The sequence below is a fragment of the Passer montanus genome, unplaced genomic scaffold (assembly GCF_014805655.1).
Source record: "Passer montanus isolate IOZ18808 unplaced genomic scaffold, ASM1480565v1 scaffold19, whole genome shotgun sequence".
Lineage (NCBI taxonomy): Eukaryota > Metazoa > Chordata > Aves > Passeriformes > Passeridae > Passer > Passer montanus.
In genome coordinates this window covers 13,909,364-13,929,733 of record NW_024366480.1, presented here as the reverse complement: position 1 = coordinate 13,929,733, position 20,370 = coordinate 13,909,364, and the positions used below count along the sequence as shown (strand labels likewise).

At 34.5% G+C, this 20,370-nt stretch overlaps 1 protein-coding gene across 3 annotated transcripts in view; it reads left to right on the top strand.

Annotated features, from left to right (window-relative positions):
• The window catches only part of ROCK1 (Rho associated coiled-coil containing protein kinase 1), an 85,134-nt gene that overhangs the window by 56,988 nt on the left and 7,776 nt on the right, over positions 1 to 20,370 (top strand). For 2 of the 3 annotated variants that reach the window (XM_039706066.1, XM_039706067.1), the window contains exons 18-29: positions 74 to 224; positions 1,080 to 1,240; positions 2,114 to 2,298; positions 2,998 to 3,067; positions 4,562 to 4,656; positions 5,932 to 6,097; positions 7,764 to 7,857; positions 8,206 to 8,294; positions 8,618 to 8,806; positions 9,013 to 9,178; positions 15,594 to 15,664; positions 19,772 to 19,860. In XM_039706066.1, coding sequence (XP_039562000.1) covers positions 74 to 224; positions 1,080 to 1,240; positions 2,114 to 2,298; positions 2,998 to 3,067; positions 4,562 to 4,656; positions 5,932 to 6,097; positions 7,764 to 7,857; positions 8,206 to 8,294; positions 8,618 to 8,806; positions 9,013 to 9,178; positions 15,594 to 15,664; positions 19,772 to 19,860 — 1,526 coding nt within the window. Of the gene's footprint in view, positions 1 to 73; positions 225 to 1,079; positions 1,241 to 2,113; positions 2,299 to 2,997; positions 3,068 to 4,561; positions 4,657 to 5,931; positions 6,098 to 7,763; positions 7,858 to 8,205; positions 8,295 to 8,617; positions 8,807 to 9,012; positions 9,179 to 15,039; positions 15,089 to 15,593; positions 15,665 to 19,771; positions 19,861 to 20,370 lie in introns of those variants that run through there. The other variant, XR_005627166.1, reaches the window with a different exon arrangement.

The window sequence follows — 20,370 nt, the reverse complement described above, 5'->3', positions numbered from 1 at the left end:
TAATACTAAAAGGGAATAAAAATATGATTCCTCAGGTATTACATAAAACTGATTACTTTTTCCTTATCTTCAGGAAAAGAATAATTTAGAGATAGATTTGAACTACAAGCTGAAATCCTTACAAGACCGGTTAGAACAGGAAGTCAACGAGCACAAAGTGACAAAAGCGCGGTTAACTGACAAACACCAGTCCATAGAGGAGGCAAGATCAGTTGCAATGTGTGGTAAGTGTTTCCTGCAAGTTTCAGGTAAATACATAATGAAACATGATATTTGAATACACATTGTCTTATAGTACTCTTGCACCAGTGTTTGATCCCTTGTATAAAGAAAATGTGTATTAAAATCTTAAGACATGAAAACTACACATTTTGAATTATTTCCCCTAACGTGCTATTTCACAAAAATTGTAATGTTTCTTAATGTTTTGCATACCTTGCTTCAAAGCCTTCCTTGGCTTCTAAAACGGTATTGAATCTTGAAATTCTGTCTAATGCTAAACAGAATTGAAAGAATGCATTATCAAGAGAGATGTCTTAGAGCATTCATTCCTGTGTAAGTGCATTAAAAATACCAGCATTGTATTAGGCTATTCTGAAGTGAAGTGAGAAGTTTCTTTTATAGATGTACATCCATGAATCAAAGATGTATCTTGATTTTGTAATTGAATGTGTTAGGTTTTCTCTGTGAAGGTCATCAGTACCTAAATGTGGCTTTTAGAGTTAACAATAATGGTAGCATTTTTTTCTTTTGCTACTATCCATTCATGGAAATGAAACTTTGCCTTCTGTCAAAATGACTACTTTAAGAATCTGTGCTTTTTTTCTTTCCCTATTTATCTTTCAGTTGTTATGATAATATTCCAGTGTTTTGAATGCAGATTGGAATTATTTTTATTTTTTAGTGCTCCTTGTAATAATGCCAGGATCTTTTTTCTTTCAGCAAACAGCAGAAAAGCTTAGATAGCTGAACAAAAAGGACTGAAAAATATTAGGATATTTATAACTGTTTTTACAAAAGCATGCTTGCAGATGCTATGTAATAATTTTTGTTGTTTTTCTTTCCTTAATCTTTTTTAGAAATGGAAAAAAAGATAAGGGAAGAAAGGGCAGCAAGAGAAAAGGCAGAAAATCGAATAGTTCAAGCTGAAAAACAGTGTTCCATGTTGGACTTTGACCTGAAGCAATCTCAGCAGAAACTGGAACATCTTCTTCAGCAAAAGGAGAGACTGGAAGACGAAGTAAGTAAAAGGTTTATCTCTGATAATTTTCTATATAAATAAGAAATTAGAGTTGAACTGAGAAATAGAAAATTAAATTCACTTATACTGAGCTCCTTATATAATACAACTCTCAGTAGAATTGAGGATAGTTGTTGGCTTAAGTAGGTTTAGGTGATTTCTGCTTGTTTCATAACTCTAGCATGTCTTGCATATTTGGACTTCAGTTCAATATAGCACATTTTTTTGGTGTTTCCTCCTTTTCTAAAGAAAAAATTTGCTTGTGAATTTCACTGTGCAATCTGATTGATGTGGATGATTTACAGGTCTGAGTTTGTATTGTCTAGTTTGCATTCTTTCCTTTTGTTCAAGGAAATGCAATTAGAATATAGAGTGTGAAAACTAGGTACTTAGAATAATAGCTTCATCCTTACATTTTCTTTACAGGACAGTAAAAAGGACAGGAATGAGGTTTATAACACCTTTCTTAGGGGTCACAACTCAAGTAAATTAGTTTTTATGTACTTGGTAAGCTGCATTTTTGTTTGAGGGTGAGAGATTTTTAAGATCTGAAATCCAGATTGTTTGCAGACAATATAGGTTCCTTCAGTTGTTGTCTTTCAGAGAAATTAAATCAGGGACTTTGAAATAAACTAAAAATGGGAAAGCTTTATAATCCTGCAACATCATAGCCATAGGTTCTAAGGGCAGCAGTTTTGGGTGAGATTATTGCACTGAAATGTTTGGAGATTCAGGAATACTTTGACATATGGTACATGGTGTAGCATCTAGTTAGTGGTGTTTAATATAAAATAATCCATATGTGAAACCTCTTCAGCCACATGCAGTTGGTTATTTAACAAAGGGTCCTAAATTGAAATATTTCTCATTTAGGTAAGGAATCTGACACTTAAGCTAGAGCAAGAGACGAATAAACGAATAATGGCACAGAATGAATTAAAGGCACAAGCTTTTGAAGCTGATAACTTGAAGGGTTCTGAGAAGCAGCTGAAACAGGAAATCAATACCTTGTTGGAAGCAAAGAGGTTACTGGAATTTGAGTTGGCTCAACTTGCAAAGTAAGTAAAAACCTGAAGTAAAATGGAAAAAATTGCTTAATTATACATGTGCTATTTTGCCCGTTCCTGCTAGTGAATAAAGTTCTCTGGAGCATAGGCATTTTTTCCTAAACTGAAAGAGTATTTTTAGCTGCATGTTATGATTCCTATGTAGCTGCATGTTATGATTTCTATGTAGCCTTCAGTGTTGGAATATTTTTGTTATGAGCTACAATTCAGAACAGTTCTTGGCTCACCATTCACATATGCATGTGTATGTATATGTATATATTCCTCTTTTATTTGAATTACTTTTTTATGGATTGACTCTGATACTACTTACTAAATCATATGGGACTTTTAGTACATGGGAGTCAATAGTTCCCTTTCATTGCCTGATTCTTTGTCTTAAAATGAAGACATTTTTCATTAATTAGACTTCTATCATATATTCTTTCAGCTGGCTCAATGTTTCTCCATTTAGAGTACTTCCTGGCTTCTAAATTGTATACTGAAAGGGTCATTGCTTTAGCATAAGAACTGTATTAAATCAGAGTTCTAGGATACAGCAAACTGTTTACATACATATTACCTCTTTGTGAGGTAATATGTATATAAATGGAAGATCATTGTAGAGTGCTGTTCTGGTTAGAAGTTGTCTTTGTCTTTTGTTAGTAGCTGACTTTTAAAATGTTTTCCTTTTTTAAAATTCCTTCAAAGACAGTACAGAGGAAATGAAGGTCAGATGCGTGAGCTTCAGGATCAGCTTGAAGCCGAGCAGTATTTTTCGGTAAGACTTGTAAGGAATTGTGTGTAAGGAATTTTGACATAAAATCATTTAACAGTGAATAGTTGAGACTAAAATTGTTTTAATGTAAGTAACAGCCTTGCATAAATCAGCAATTCAAAAAATCTTGCTTGAAATACAAACAAGGAACACAAGTAACATTGCATAAATCAGCAATTCAAAAAAATCTTGCTTGAAATACAAACAAGGAACAAAATATTAGAGAACATTAGATGTTGTATCTAAAATGTTGTTTTGTTGTTTGTCAAAACTGACATTACATTGAGTAACTCTTACCTGAATTATTCATCAGAGTTGTTCCTATCCTGAGGTTGGAAAGGAGATATTTTTCTGATACAATTGCAAACTTTGTAAAGAGTTCAAAATCTCCAAACTTACTGGAAAATAGCTCATGCTATTGATCTACCATACATACATTTAAGAACCATAGACTCAGTAGTATTCTGCATGTATCCCTGTTTCTAAAAAGCTACCTTCTCTTCATCTGAATCTCTGGAGATCCTTACTGGCTACTCCAGATAGCTGAAATGTGTATTTCATTGATGTAGTTTGATCTGTTTTGTCCTGTGAGAAGAAACAATTGGATAAAATTCTCTGTAACGTGAACTTCAAATACATCTATGAATATGAACAGACTAATTTCACTTTTGAAAATACTTTAAATTTGTTTTGTCCTGAGAGAGACAATAAAAAATTTTGTTTACTAAACTGTATATGATTATAATTTCATTATCTGTTACAGGGGCTTTTTCTGCATTTCTCCATTATATACTACTAATAAGAAGATGCAGAGCATTGTGTTTCTCAGTTTCTACTTTTTTCACTAATTTGTAGTTTAAATAAGACATTAATGATTCAGTCTGAATATTTAGCAAAGTAGTTTACTGCAGAAGATAAAATTTTATCTTTCAGAATTACAGGTGGTGGTAATTATAACAATACAGTAATAAAACCCAGGAGTAATTCACAGCAGTAATTTACATAAATCAGACTTCATCTGAATCACTTACTAAGTTTGTACAGAAAGACCTTAAGATTCTAAGAGAAGAGGTACATGGTACAAGACCTTAAGATTCTAAGAGAAGAGAATGTAACAGGTGAAAGTACAGAATGGTGTTAGGCTTGGTGGGTGAACATTTTGAGACAAGTGATGCTCCAAGATGCAGTTTTGTCCTGGTGTGTCCGGGAGAACTGTTCTGCTGTGTCACAGTGCCTTCTGTCTCTTTTGCAGCACCTGTATTTGTGCACCTATGTAGGAAAACACACTAGAAAATTGAAAACTAATTGGGTCATATCAGTTCCCTACCCAACAGAAACTGTAAAGAAACATCTGGGAGAGGAAGGAAGGAGGAAATTTCACTAATGACAGTATTGGCATGTGTTGGAGTTTGACAAATTCAAACTAAGTAGTCTGAAAACAAGGAGGAATTTCAGTATGGAATTTGAATAATTATTTTTTTATGCTTTCTTTTACAGACACTTTACAAAACTCAGGTTAAGGAACTGAAAGAGGAAATTGATGAAAGGAATAAAGAAACGCAAAGTAAAATGCAGGAGTTGCAAAAAGAAAAGTATGCCCATTATGTTTCTCACATACACCTAAGTTTTTCCTTGTAATACTGTCTCACTCATGTATACTTTGAATCAGATCTAAGATGTTTTAATTCCTTAGAAAAAGGCCTCAAAAGTGTTCCATAACACCTTGTAAGTGGCAAATACATAGGATGTTACCTATACTGACTCACAAAGCCAAACATGGTTGTTCATATTTGCTTTGGACATTATCATGTCTGTAAGAAGAATAATAACTTCTCTGAAAATTTAGTAAGATTCAAAAATTTTGAAAAACATTCCAATTTGTGGTTATTGTCTTACCAGCTTTTAAAATTTGGTTATATTATCCTGATAATTACTTAATATATTTCTATAGTCATTAAAATAATTTGAGAAAAAGGTTACAAAGTCTTTGAAATTTAGTATACTTCTGATTACAGCTAAACTAGTTATTGTTACCAACCGTTAATTGTGATGCACTGTTTTCTAAGCTATCAAATAAGAAAACATTTTTAAGCTTGTTTTTCCAATTTCTTAATTTATTTCATGTTCTGAAGAAGGAGACTGTGGCCTTATGCATGAAGTACAGTTTCTTCTAAAGTCTGTGTCTCTTGTTCTGCTTAAGCATCAACACTGGAGAACAGTCTGAAGGGCAGAGGTTATGTACAGTGTTCATTTCATACAGCATTTTGATATCCTGAGAAAGGGAGAAAAGATGTTGTGCTAATAAATATGGTGTAGGAGGAAAATACTTGTGCCTCTGCAAAGTTGTTCACGAGTGGTAACCAACATAAAGAAATGTGGAAGGAGAAGAAGTTAGGCAAGACTTCCCTTATTCTTCTTGGGGTTATTTATTTCTTTTCTTCTTTTTATAGATGCTTTGTATTCTCTTCCCTCACTGTTCTCTGCAATCTTACGTTCATCCTAAATGTTTCTCACCTGGATATAACTGGGAATTGTGATAATGGGCAAATGTGGGTTAAGTATCTTTTGATGGATCACTCTGTACATATAGTTTATTTTTATTTTCTGTTCCTCAAAAGCAGGAGAATACATCTTGGTGTTTCATGGATCATTGAAATGTTAATGGAAATCACAGTAAGCTTGCTGCTGCAGCTTGTGTGGACCATCAAAAGATACAAGTGTACAGAATGCAGTTTTGTAACTCTTACTTTTCTTAAGAAACTAAGATAATGACCATTAGCTGAGTGGTATAATTTGGGTTTGATAGTTTTCCTGAAAATTTGGAATGTTTTGCATAGGAAAATGAAGACTTAATGTCCATTTTACAGAGAAACACTTGCTACCCAGTTGGATTTAGCTGAAACCAAAGCTGAGTCGGAACGGTTGGCACGAGCACTTGCTGAAGAACAGTATTATGAACTGAATCAGGAAAGCAAAAAAGCTGCATCAAGGCACAGACAGGAATTGACTGATAAGGACATCATCATAAGAAGGGTAAATTAACTCTTATCAATGCCTGTATAAATCTCTTCCAGATGGAAACCAAAATTTATGGTTTTAATTAATGAAGTCTTGTTGTGATCCTAAGTGGTAACTAATAAGTGTCTTAAATTTAAGTATCTTAAATTTTGAGCTCACTTGGAACCTTTAAATTTCATCATGTGGCCTCCCTAAAAAGCCAAATTCATTCATCTGAGGTGAAGCCAGGATGAAAATCACATGAATGTCTATAATTTAGTTATTAACCCTTTTGTATTTACTTCTTGTCATTGCCAAGTGTATTTAAGTCTTGTAAATTTGTGGAGCTGTTTATTAGCGACTCTTATTGCACAGTAACTTAGTCTCAAAAAAAAACCCACTTGAGAGTCTCAAGTTTCACAACCCAATCCCCAAAATGTAAATTTTGGGTAAATTTGTGGAGCTGTTTATTAGAGACTCTTATTGCACAGTAACTTAGTCTTAAAAAAACCCACTTGAGAGTCTCAAGTTTCACAACCCAATCCCCAAAATGTAAATTTTGAAGACATTTTATAGCATAGCTTTTGGATGTTAGTATGAGCTTGATAAATGTCTTTAACTGAGAAGTCTCAAACAGCAAGCCATATGTAGCATAGTTATTTTATTGTTGCTTTTTCCCATTTAGCATCAGTTGTGCATATTTTCTTAAAACTGCACATGTGCATATTTTCTTTCCTGGGGGTGGAAAGTTCCAGGTGTAACTGAGCTTGGCTCAGTTGCTCAAAGCTTTCTGTTAATGCTACCATGGATATTCCATCTCTGTGAAAAGATTGTGCAAATAGTGTTTGTTTCATGAATGTGCTTTTTTAAGCTTGAAATTTCCAGAATGCTACTGCTTCTTAAGCAGCATTTAGAAGACTATGTCTGTAGCATCAAAAGAATACCTTCTTGCCAATATATTTTTGGTTTCAAGTTTCTGATAATTTTGTCAGCTTGATAGGCAGTCATTTGTATAGGCTTCAAACAAAACTATTATTTAGGAATACAATTATGTCTGGTTTTTCATAGTTTTTAATATATATTTGTTAAGTGATCCTTCACTGCTGTGGCAGTGAACATGCTCATATATTCAAAGTTATTGTGGTTTTCCTTTCCAGCTTTTTTCTTTGTTTTGCCAGCTCTGTACATATTTACCTGTGTCTGCTTTGTCTTAGCCCAAATTTAGTTTTGTTTTTATCCTGATTTTCATGATTTATGACAGTTACTTAGCAGTAAATGCCTTGTATCTACTCTAGATTTAATAATGCTGGAGTTCTAGCATCTGTCAGCTACTTTTCTGTCTGGATTCAACGTATCAGGCCCCTACATATTAGTTTTTCCAAAGTACAACAATTTAATCTAAAATTGTCACATTCCATAGCTGACAACCTAACTTTGCTTAAGTTGATTTTTGATTCCATACCACAGTGTTGTCACTTCTGCAGTGATAATGTTTTTTTCTGGTACCAGGTGTATTTTGAGCCTTCTGGTAAATCAAAACAGCACAGACGTATAGTAGCATTTTTTAGAAGTATACATAGGCAGAAGGTGTTCTAATTAAATGGTTGTTACAGAATTAAGGGTATTTAAAATAATAGTATTAAAGATATTTTTAGAATTTATGTCAAGTTCTTTATTCTAAAATGTGTTTCTTTTCATGTAGCTGGAAGAAACTAATAACACTTTAACCAAAGATGTTGATTTAATAACAAAGGAAAACACAGAGATCAGTGAAAAATTTAAGAAACAAGAGGAAGGTATGTCATGTTTGGAGTTTTAGTTGATCTGTTCTGAAGCATGCCTGAATTTGAAGCATATGTGAAGAAATGGGAAGTGAAAGAAGATATTGCTGTTTATCTTCCATATTATTTTGGGCTTGGTGTTGGCTTTAGTATTTCATCTTTGTGCCTTTCTGAGATATCCTTCTGGTCATTTTCTGTCATTGCAGTAGTGTTAAACTGGTAATCTTTGTCTTTGCAAATTGTATTTTGCTCAAAAAGGGAAGCAACAGGAGAATGAAAAAAACTATGCACTTAGAAAGTAATTAAGTATAAAAATAATTACCTTGTACTAAAATAACTTAAAGTTGAATATTATTTTAACAGATTACAAAATGAAAAAAGAGGAGGAAATCAGTAATATTAGAATGCATTACGAGAAGAGCATAAACACTGAAAGAACTCTGAAGACACAGGTACAACTTTTTATGCAATTTAATAGCAATTACTACTTTGCATTAACAGAAGTATTTCAGGTTTCTTGCTTTTGTGAACTCTTAGTTCTTTTGAAATCAAGTTTATATTAACCATGATGTACAATATGTGTTGTTAAATTTACATTTGAAAGAACAAGTTTTGATGCTGTATACTTTTCAGTATTACTTCAGTTGTGAGTAAGGGCCATTTTTGTTGGTGAAGGGATTTTTTATGAGATCCTGTAAATAGAGGAACTGAGAAGTTTTTTATGAAACATGCTGCATGTATCATTTTTCTTACTGGTTCTCCTTTTTCTTAACAGGCTGTCAACAAACTGGCTGAGATAATGAATCGGAAAGACTTTAAAATAGACAGAAAGAAAGCTAACATGCAAGATTTGAGGAAGAAGGAGAAGGAAAATCGAAAGCTCCAATTAGAACTTAATCAAGAAAAAGAGAAATTCAATCAGATGGTTGTGAAATACCAAAAGGAGCTTAATGAAATGCAAGCGGTAAAATAATTTAATTTTTTTATCATACTGTGGAATATATTATATATATATATACACACACACATATATATACAGACAGACATATATGCATATATATGTGTGTGTGTTGTTTGTGTGTGTATGTCTATATATGAGTTTTGTTTTCAAAATACTTGGCTGCCGTGTTTTTGGTAACACAGTAACTATGTGTATGTATATAAATACAGCAACTAGCAGAAGAATCTACATACAGGAATGAGCTCCAGATGCAGCTGGATAGTAAAGAGAGTGACATAGAGCAACTACGAAGGAAAATCATGGACCTCCAGCAAGGAATGGATTCTACCAGTGTTGCCAGTCTTCCGACAGATGAAACGGATGGAAATCTTTCAGGTATGAGAAAAGCAGATTTGAATCTGCTCAAACTACTTGGTTGTGTTGCAGACACATAGTTCTGGAAGGTATTGTTTCAAACAACTCCTTGTTATTGCTTCATAAAGTCTTCTGGCTGTCTGATTCTGTATCACGTCTCCACTTCCCCTTTGGTTTTTTTTTTTAATTTCATACCTTAGTTGCTTATATTTAAGACTTAATTTTTTTCTTACATCACACTTCCCACTGTATGGCTTGGTATTAGCATTGTTTACATGCACTTTTGAGGAAGGAGTCTCTTTACAACTCTTGTTTTTCAAATACAGTGATTACAATGTGCAGTATTTGGTGAGTAGAAGACAGGGCCAGCACATCTACAACATCATGATAGTGCTTTATATCTTGAATGCAAAATTGTCGTGATCTTATCTCTTCTTATTCAGTCATGTAGCATCTCTGTGACAACTGGCAGTAATTGCTGATGTGAAAAATAATTGGAGGAATTTCCATAATAAATTTATGGTTATATGGTACTCTGATGTAGCAGATTAAAATAAGACATCTAAAACAGCGTAGCCAGCCATTTCCATGTATCAGTACCAGGCACTGTACTTTGAGACCCACTGTTAGACTGGTTAGTTATTTACCTCTCCCCTTTCCCAGTGTTTGAAAAGTGTAGTCAGTTAATATTTCCACATGATCCACTTCTGTACCTCTCAATACAGGAAAAAAATTAATGTAATCAGGTGTGCTTGACAATTTCTGTACATCATAGCTCGATATGTCTTTTTTCGATATGGTTAAGTAACTTTTGGAATTCATTGGGAAATTTTTATTCTGTTTTTGATAAGTCTGAATTTCATTGTAGAAAAATATTTTTAGACATGGAAACCAGAATGCTATTTTGGGTATTTTATGACTTCAGTGGATGGGTAGTCAGATAAAAGTAAATAGAATAATTTTAGATGTGTCTTTTCTTGTTAATGCACTTCATGCTGCTCAAATTGCCACATTCTAGAGTTTATCCAGGAGTCTTAGAGTGATTGAAATTTCAGGTAGGTTATCTGTCTTAGTACATGTTTTGATGTAGTTTCTCCTTTCTATGTCTGTTTCCTATCTTCCCCTAGTGTATTTTTAGATCTTTATTTTTAGTTAATACTGTAATGAATTTCATTTTAGAATAGATTTTTGTTCAGATAATGGTATAGTCTTTTTCTTCACTACTTCCATTTTGTTCAAGAAGCCTTTTGCATTCTGGAGTTTGATCTGTAAATTGCCATCTTGTAAAGATTTTGTCTTTTGACAACATCTTCAAGGCAAACTCCCATTGTAAATTCTTAGAATTATTAACTTGATTAAGGAACATTTTTTGTCTTAGCTGTCACCTGCTAGGAATTCCTTCTGGTATTTCTGAAGTATCAGAACTTCTCAGGAGTTTTGCTTTTAGATACTAATTTTTAGTGTATTCCAATTAATATGGTTAAAAAAATCAGAGGGGTTTTGCTCATTCAAGTGGATTTTTTATCCCCTCAAATTACAAATTGGAATCAAGCCTTATTGTTTTTAAGTGTCTTGTAATTGAAGAAGACTGTCATTCATAATTTTACTGAAAATTTCTGAACTCTTTTCAGTTGAGAGCTTTAGGGTTTTTTCCTACAACAAACAGACCAGATTTATTCTACTCAAAAGAGTAGTTATGAACTTCCTCACTTCCCTTCTCAGCCATTTTCATTTGATGGCTGTTGTGTGTTACATGGAAAACATGAATGCTTCCATCCAGCCATAGATACCTTCCCTATTTTTTTCTTAAGGGCAGTAGTGTGTCAGTACAACCCCATTGTGTCCCAGATCTTGGATGGACTGTAGGAAAAACCTCTTTCTTTGTCTGCCTCAGTAAGGAAGGTTATTTTCAGTTTTACCTCTGGAGATGGGTGTAATCAGGCTTTTGGCTGCATAATCTGTTGCTTCCATTTTGGGGCAGAAATTTCAGTCTGTACGAGATCTTTTTAAGTCAGCTGGTAATTCCCATTGTTAATTAGAACATGACAGTTACTGGAAGTTCTGGTGTTCTTGGGTGAGGTGTCTACTTGTTAGCCCTCAACGATTTCTTTTTTGCTAGCTTTTCATTTCTCTTCTCTTTTTTGCCCTTTTTTCTACACATGCCTCTGATTTTTACTGCAGTTGTCCTGCTGGTTTGAGACAGGTAGGACCTCTAATACATATTATTAGGACTTCTCTAGATTTAGATCATGTCCCTACATGCTGCTTTTTTTTTTTTTTTGACTGAGTTTCTGGGTTGATCAGGATCTGAATAAGAAGCAATTTGGTAATTAAAGGAGATTAAGTGACATTAGTGTAGTCAAATTTCACACACTTGTCAAAGAGCTAAGCAGAGGGCAAAAGAGGAGTGCAGTAGCATTATAAAGATGACAAAGAACCCAGCCAGACTTCAGAGTAGAAATAGCCCATGCCACAGAAAGAGGAATTTGTCCAGCACACAGTGTTTTTTTTCTGTGAACCAAGTAATTAGTGTACAAAACAGAAGGTGGCATATTACAGCAGCTCATTTGCTACAGTTCTATTGTATGATGTTGATTCTCTTCAACTGTGCGCCAAGTTCCCATCACTTCCACAACCCAAGCATGGCCATTCCTTCAGAGAGCCTTGAATAGCATCTTGTTTAAGAGCTGGATGTGATGAGTAGTCAATAGGATTCTCTAGCTGGTGCACCAGTTCTAAAGGCAAAGATACTTCTTAAAAAAACTTTAAGCAAATAAATGGTTGAATTTTATAATAAGTAATTATAGTATTATTTATTCATTTTCCTGTTAAAATAAAAACATCACCAGGGGAAAAAATAAAGATACAAAATAATATAAGCATATAATTTCATATATAAAAGAATGATTCCATGGTCATGATTCTGCCAATGGGCAGTCTTTGGTTTAATTGAGAAAAAATTTTATACTCGTAACATTCGAAGGAAAAAAATTCTCTATTTAGAAATAGAGAATTTAGAAATAGAGAATTTAGAACAGAGGAATCACAGGGTAACACGCTTTACAGATGCATTTCACTTGGAGGTGTTTTCTGTCTGCCATTGGCTAAAATATTCTCTCAAATTCTGGTAGCTGCTATGACAACTTATACCTCTGCCAAGGTGGGGATTGGCCCCTTTACACAATCCAGGTTATTCTGAGGTTCTTGCTCATTTACATGGGAAAGATCATTATGTGGATGAAGGTTTCTCCTTGTATTCGATTCTAGGCGTGTTTTGTAGCTCTGACACCTGGTTATTGATTCAGATAGCAGCTCATATCTCAGTTGGTGTCCCCAGTGTTAACAGAGTCTTTGCTGAAACAACTGAGGTATTTGCTTTTAAATTATGCCTTTGGAATGCCTCTTCCTCCTGGCTGGATGTAGGGAGTCTTTATACTTTCATGATTGTAAACGGAATTCTTTTTTGCCAAGATGGAACATAATCAGGAGCATGAAGATTTTTTCTCCTAATTGTTACAGGGCACTTAACCTGTTGTGAATTGCTTCTTCTTATCTGATTGGCAAGATCGTTTAAGCAATTCAGTTGCCCTACAGGTTTAACTGCAGCACATAATATTTTACAGCATATGTTGTCATGTTTTGCACAAAGATAGGATGGAATTAAAAATGCGTGGTGCATTTAGCCCAGCAGTTTTATTGGACTCAGGACTTGCTGAAGCAGCCTGAATAAACCCCAAAGCAAGATCCAGTCAGAAATCCTTGGTGAAATCCACATGAAATTATAGTAGGACAGTCTACAGAAGGAAAAATCCAAACTGGAAGAATGGAAAGAATTAGCAAGATGGTATCTCCAGGTTTTTGGTTGCTGTGGGAGACTCTTAGGAGTAAGAATTCTTGAGCATTGGAAAGAGATGCTCTGCTGTTCATGAAAGCACCCACATTACTTATCTCCAGAACAACAGAAAGTCTTGTAAAGCACTACAGTCATGGTTGTCTTGTGTGATTTTATTGAAGTCACACTGTTATTGTACTGAATCCCCATGAATCCTGCATACTAGCCATGAAGATGTTTGGAATGCAAATCTACATTTAAATATATTCAGAGATAACTACAAGATCTTGATGGAATTCTTTCTTCATATCCTATTCAGGTCCAGCTAGCCATCAGATATTTTTGAGGCCTATCTTAGACTTTCTGGATTGCAAATATGAGGTATCAGTTCTGGTATTCTTTCCAAAATACAGCAAAGTTGTCAGGCAATAGTTTTGAGCCTATTTTTAAAGACAGGAATGGAAGATTCTTTTTTTTAGTCTAGATAGCCCATATTTTCTTAATTACTTAATCAGAACACTCATAAATATTAGTCTTCCTGGATCAAATATTTGTGAAATGGCCAGATGAGCATTTGCAGTTATGCTGAGTCTGTTAAGAGAAATGAAAATGCACTATAAATATTACTTGAGAGCAACCTTTGTGGCGAGGTTGGAATGAAAGAGCTCATCTACCCTTTCAAGTGTACATTTGGTTCCAGACGAATTTTAGCTTTGTTGAAAAGGAGCATGGTCAGAAACTGTTACTTTCAACTGCAAGATGTTATTCACAGCTCAGAAATCATCTCTCATTCAAATAGGATTTGCTCCCTAAAATAGATTTGTAGTAGACAGAAAATAATGTCCACGGATTCACTTGAAATACCTTATTTACTTCCTACTTCTTTTGAAATTGTTTTCAGAACATGCTGAAATAGAAGGGAACCTAGAAAAACTTCTACTGTCCCTACAAGCATCTTTTTAAATTCTTCATCATTGGATCTTTCCAGATTTTTATATGCCACAATTTCAACAAAGTTTTTTTCTTTTTTTTTTTTAACAAGTCATCCTTCCTATATTCCTTTTGAACGACTGTTTCCCATACTTTGTTTTTTATTAGCAATTAATAATTTTATTTTGCAATGAAAACCTGAGTTTTAGGATGTTTCTATTATCTTCTTTTAATGTAAAAATTAGTCAAAGTATTCAAAACAAGGTAAATATATCTGTGAGGCCTGTAGACGTGGAGGAGGTAGGTTTTCTTTTCCAAAGCTACTGAGTGCCTATAACTGGGGATAGTCTGGGATAGCAGAGGGGTTAGAGTTGGGGAGTGTGGGGACCCCTGCACCCCCAGTTTCCACAGTTCTTATGCAGATGTGAGAAGGCAGGAAGGTACAAATTTCCTTCATTTTTCTGGGAAGTTCTCTTACAGGAATGAGTTCTGCTAACATGCTTTTCTTCCAGTTGATACCAGTACTTCAGTGGCCCTCCAGTATTTTGAAGCTATTCTGTGTGGAGAAATGATGGGAAATGATTCCATATTTCTAAGTGTAGTCCATTTCTAAATATTGTCTGCTGTAAGGCTAATGTGGGAAGGGCTTTTCCATGCCTTATAATGATTGCTAGGCTGTCAGTCCCATTGTAATTCTATATAGCAAAGCACATGGACAATAACTTGTATGCATTTGAATGCATTTCAGAACTTGCTGGGATACACCTCACATGGAGTAATTCCTGAAAGACAAAAGAAACCAGTAGCTCCTCAGGACATAAATAGTTGTGGAGAATGTTTCAGAAAATTTTAACTTAATGTTTTTGAAGTTTTCAGTGCAACTATTACCTGGCTTCATAATTTTAAATTTTAGAAGCCATTCTCAGTTAGCTGGAAGGACTTTCTAAATCAACATTAGGCAGAATGCAAATTTTCCTGTGGCTTTCCTGTCCCTTTTTTTGTATCATGCTAAATTATTTCAGTAGTTTAATGGTGGGAAAACAGGATATTACATTTCTCTTTGGATAATTTTTCATTGAAAATTTGAGTAAAATACTTGTCTCTTATTCTTTATATCTAGTTGATTCTTCCTGCATTCCTTATTTAATTATCTCCTATGCTTATCTTCTGTGAGTAATGGGACACCCATGTAGCTTTGCTTGCTCTTGTGCTCTCTCTCCTTTTTTTGTTTCCTGTGGAAAATGTGGATCTGATTTATTTTACTTCCTGCATCTTCCTGCTGAGTATTTTCATACAGCCCCTCTGAATGTTAAATTATGTTTACATTGAAAATCTCTTAATTTAAGCTATAATATATTTTCAAAGCAAAGTCTTTCCTGCCTGGCTGTTTGCAAACTATTTACATACAATGTTGGATATTGGCATCAAGGAAAACAGCTTTACTTTTATTGTGCAGTAACGATGTAATCAGATGTTGGCTTGTGATGAAGCATGAATTAAATGCTTATATCTTCATTTTATTTAGCTGTGCTTTTTATTCTGCTTTGCTGAATAGGTAATTGCTCATTACTGCATGTAGTACATCTTCCTTTCTAGTTGTAGTTTGCTTTTGTGCTATTCTGCTTTAATATTATAAATACACAAAATTATTAAATATGCATTTTTTAAAACCAGAATCAAGACTTGAAGGTTGGCTTTCAGTACCAAACAAAGGAAATATAAGGCGGCATGGCTGGAAGAAACAGGTACAGATGCCTTTTTTCCTTTCTTCCTCAATTTCCTTGGAAAAGTTTCTAGGCATGTGGTGAATAGATTTTACAACTTGTATTTAAGAAACAAACAAAATAATTAAAAGTAATTTAGTGTATGTACATGTTTGAAGAAAAAAAACCCAAGAAAATTCAAGTTCAGTATGAAACCTTTAGTAATGACATCATGCAAATTTACAAATGCTTTACAGTGAGCATCTTGGGACCATTAAAAATCACGTTTCTTCTTTGAGTAAGCATCTTTATAATTCTGTCACTGAAAAAGAGCCTCTTTGTGCAACTTGGCAGCAGAGAATAGGGAATACCACACTTAAATGTACTGAGGGTCATGGAAGAGTGCATCACACTCTTAACTTGCTACACATGATTTCCAAGGAGGTTTCTGTTTCCCTTACCTTTAAAATGATTGGTTTCTCTTAAAAATAACTGATTTACTTTCAGAAACGTGATCTCTGTGCCAGAATTCCCACTCCAAACAAAGCAGTTTTTTGTTATGCCTCTGCAAAGGTTATGATCTGTTTCTTTGAAACATCCAATGTTCAAATTGAGATACTTGGAACCAATTTCTGATTATCTTTTCTGGCTTCTCACTTTCCCCCTTTGATCATCTTTTAGTACAACTAAATACAAAAGTGAACGTGGTCTCTAGAATTTTTTAAATTTTAAAAACTTATTGTATTAAACAGTTTCTTTTCCTTCATCTTCTTTATATTCAAAGCCTGCTACTGGGAATTACTGAGTTATTAATGACACTTTTGAAGTAATTTTCTGATTCTTATTGAAAGGTATTTCTCAAATGCTCCTATTTATATTCACATTCTACAACAGCTGGAAATGATTCCTATAAAATTTAAGGGAGAAGGGATTCATTCCTGTCACAGAAGCACTTGAGGGTTTGTATTGGGTCTTTAGCTGCCCTACTCTTTCTTTTAAGTACTGCTATTTTCAGTGGGCTTCCATGGCCTTCTTTAAACACTCCAAGTGTTTGAGTTCCAGACCCACCTATTTTTACATCAATGTCAGGCCTTGGTGGATTGTCTGTAAGTTAAAACCACCGCCTATTCTGGCTTGCTGGGAGCGAGTGATAAGTTTTGCCCTATTTCAACTAATGGCCAGTCACCTTTCCCCCACCCCTTTGGGTGAGGGAGGAACAAAAGCAGAATTTATGGGTTGAGTTAACAGTTTACTGAAAGCACAAAGCAAGACTAAGGCAAGCACAATAAAACCAACAATATTAATAGCAGAAGTATACAGAAAGAGAAGGTGTTTTACCCACAAAAAAAGTGTTCACCACCAGGAACAAAACCAAATGGCAGATGCTTCCTGTAGTTCTGTTTGACTGTATTAATAGCAGAAGTATACAGAAAGAGGTGCTTTACCCACAAAAAAAGTGTTCACCACCAGGAACAAAACCAAATGGCAGATGCTTCCTGTAGTTCTGTTTGACTGCTAAGGCTGCTTGAATCCTCTTATTATAGAATTGATGGTGCCTGGCACAAATCAGGTAGCTTTGTTCTGTTCCGGATTATATAAAATATTGTGTCATTTTTCTGATAGAATGCTTCTAAGTACCCTTTTGTGGTTGTTTTGTAAAAATTGAGATTATTTTTGTATTCTCTGATTATATATATTATATATATATCTTTTATATATTATATAAATATATATATATAGATAGATATTTATATAAATAGATATATATATATAAATAGATATATATTATATATATCTATTTTTACAAAACAACCACAAAAGAAGATATATATATAATATATATATAATATATATATATATATATATATAAAATATATATATATATCTTCTTTTGTGGTTGTTTTGTAAAAATTGAGATTATTTTTGTATTCTCTGACAAATGAAATTTTAAACTCCTGATAAATGCAGCTTCTCCAGTGAAAGACTATCCAAATTTCTTCAGGCATGCCCAGTATAGGCATATTTACTTGCCTCAAGATATTTTAGGCAGTTAATCCATTCCTTTCCAACACTTCCCTAGTTTGAATATGCTCACACTTTGGAGGAATTTGAGCTGCAGATGGATGGCTCAGTCATGAAATAAAATGTACTGATAAAGTTCCTTAACTAGCTGAGGTTCATATCAGTGAGACACAGTAGGGAGGGACTGTGTTCTCTCACATGTGCATTCTGTTGGCTGAACTGAACTTGTTTCAGCGACTGTTGCTGCTGAAACAAGCTGGCAGGTGGTCAGCCTCCTCAGGTGCTTCTCTTCCTAATTCTGCTGCAGTTTCAGTTTTGTGAAAGTGGGAGGTATATGCAACCTCAAATATAGGCATGTCCAGATTAAATTAAAGGAAAAGCAAAATCATATTAGGAGTGTAATTGGATTGATGCCTGAGTTGTTACAATTTGAGCTGCTGCATTTCTGACTCAAATGTCAGTAGCACTGATGTTTTTGCCTGATGCCCTCTGTGTTACTTAGCTTAAGTTAGGGAGGGGTGAGTGTGGAAAACTTACTTGAGAATAAACACTTCAGTTATACCTAAAGCTAACATTGAAATGGGTTACTCTTATTTTTTATTTGGAACTTCATTTCGTCCCAAATAAGGATGATATAATATCCTTCAAAAATGACTGTAAAAGAGAACTACTGTCAGAAGATTTTTTAATATGTTCACAACAGGATATTGACACTGTTGTACATAACTTTTTTTTGGTGAGGTTATATTGTTCTTTTACCAAGGCTTATATATAGTGTGATAATGAAATCCCTTTACAGTCAGAATTTGCATTTGTGATAGTTGTCATCTGCAGGGCTTGCTCTTATCTCTGAAAGGCAGAGGTGCACACTTCAAAGATGAAAAAGGCATTAGTTTTCTATTGGAGTGGATAAAGGAATTGAAGTACAGTCTTTTTGTTCAATGGGAAAAATCACAGGAGGCTCACATTTAGTACTTACTCAAACTGATCAGGCTTTCTATTAAGGAATTGTGACAGAATGCCCTTTCATGACGTTTTATAGGTGCATTTCAGTAACTGATATTTACAACTGTAGCTCATACCTTGCACAGCACATTTTAAAAATGCTGTTGTATAAACTTAAGGTGACTTTCATACTCAGGTTTTGAGGTCAGCTTCAAGTGCTATGTAAAATGAGGTTGAAACCTTCCTTTGTATAAGAAGTAGGCATTTATTCAAATTATCAGTATCTGCATTGTGCAGAAACCCATCCAGTTACCTGCCAGTACTGGATTCAAGATGAACTATTGGTGCATTCACTCTCATGCTTTTCTGTTCTTCTGGGTTATATTATTTGTGAATCAGGAGATCAGGGTAGTCAGAGCTGCCAGTTTGCCTCCTTTTAATCCTCCTTAGTGTCTTATATCTTACAGTTCCTTCTAAAACATTTGAAACTGCAGGGGAGGGAACAGGCACAGCTGTCACTGAGCTTATGCTTGTGGACAGCTCCAGCAAATATGTTAGACTAGCAACTCCCAGTGAAGAGCAGCAGACAGTGAATACCAGTCTTGAACTTACTGGGATGTGCTTAGGTTAGAGGTGTTTGATCTTAACTATCTCAGTGTATTCATTGGCACCAGACCTCTGTTTCTGCTAATTCATTTTGGCTGTTTATTTTACCAGTCTATTAAATTGGAAGTGTAGGAAATAGTAGGAGCCATAGGACTCTGTTTTAGCCTACCAGCAGTTAGGTGTGAAGTGCCAGTGAGTCCTGCAGGCCTGTAGAACTAGAGAAGTTTTTTAATTATCAATAAGTGATAGCTTTTGCTTTGTGTCACTCTCAGTGATATAGTAAATTTCCTAGTGACCTGCTAGTAGCAACTGCAATTTGTGAGTTTGTGTACAGATGGACTTGCAGAGTCATCACAAGCATTTTAGAGTGATCCAGGGACAATTCAGTCAACTGCAACTGTATCACTGCAGAGCTGTCTGTAGTATAGCTGCCTTCAGGTTGATTTGAATATCTCCTGATGTTAATTTGAAACCTTTCATTTACTCTGGCTTTTTATGTGCATGTGGGAGTACATTAGGATAAATAAATTGCTTTTTAAAATGCGATTTCAACTGTTTTACCCTTTCTTTCCACAGTATGTGGTGGTGAGCAGTAAAAAGATACTGTTCTACAATGATGAAAAAGACAAGGACCAGTCTAATCCATCTATGGTACTAGATATAGAGTAAGTAAAGTCATTGTTAGTTTTGGATACAAGTTGACAAAAGAGTGTTGTGTGTGAAATAGCAGATAGCAAATCCAGAAGCTTGAAATAAAAATTCCATAAATAATTCTTAATTTCCCATGCTAGTTGGAAAATGTCTATCTGTATTTTACCATTAACAGAACTTTGACAGTACTTGCTCTTTGTCCTATGATTGCTATAAGTTAGAGAAAAAAGAGAAAGGATCATTGCTGTTCTAGTCCAAAGCATTTCTAACTTTTCCAGCTGTTTTCTGTTTAAAGTGGTAAAATATATTAATTGTGGTTCCTTTACATTGGTTATACATAAGGAAAATGGTATCAAATATCACTGAAGCCCTTCACTGGTACACAACTGTGATGTTTGAACAGCTGATTGACATTATGGGATCTTACAGAATAGTAATTGAAAAATGGTTTTAGAATTCATGAATAGATGTATCAGGGAATAACAAATACAGTGGTCTGGAAGGACTCTCAAACTCAGGAAGTG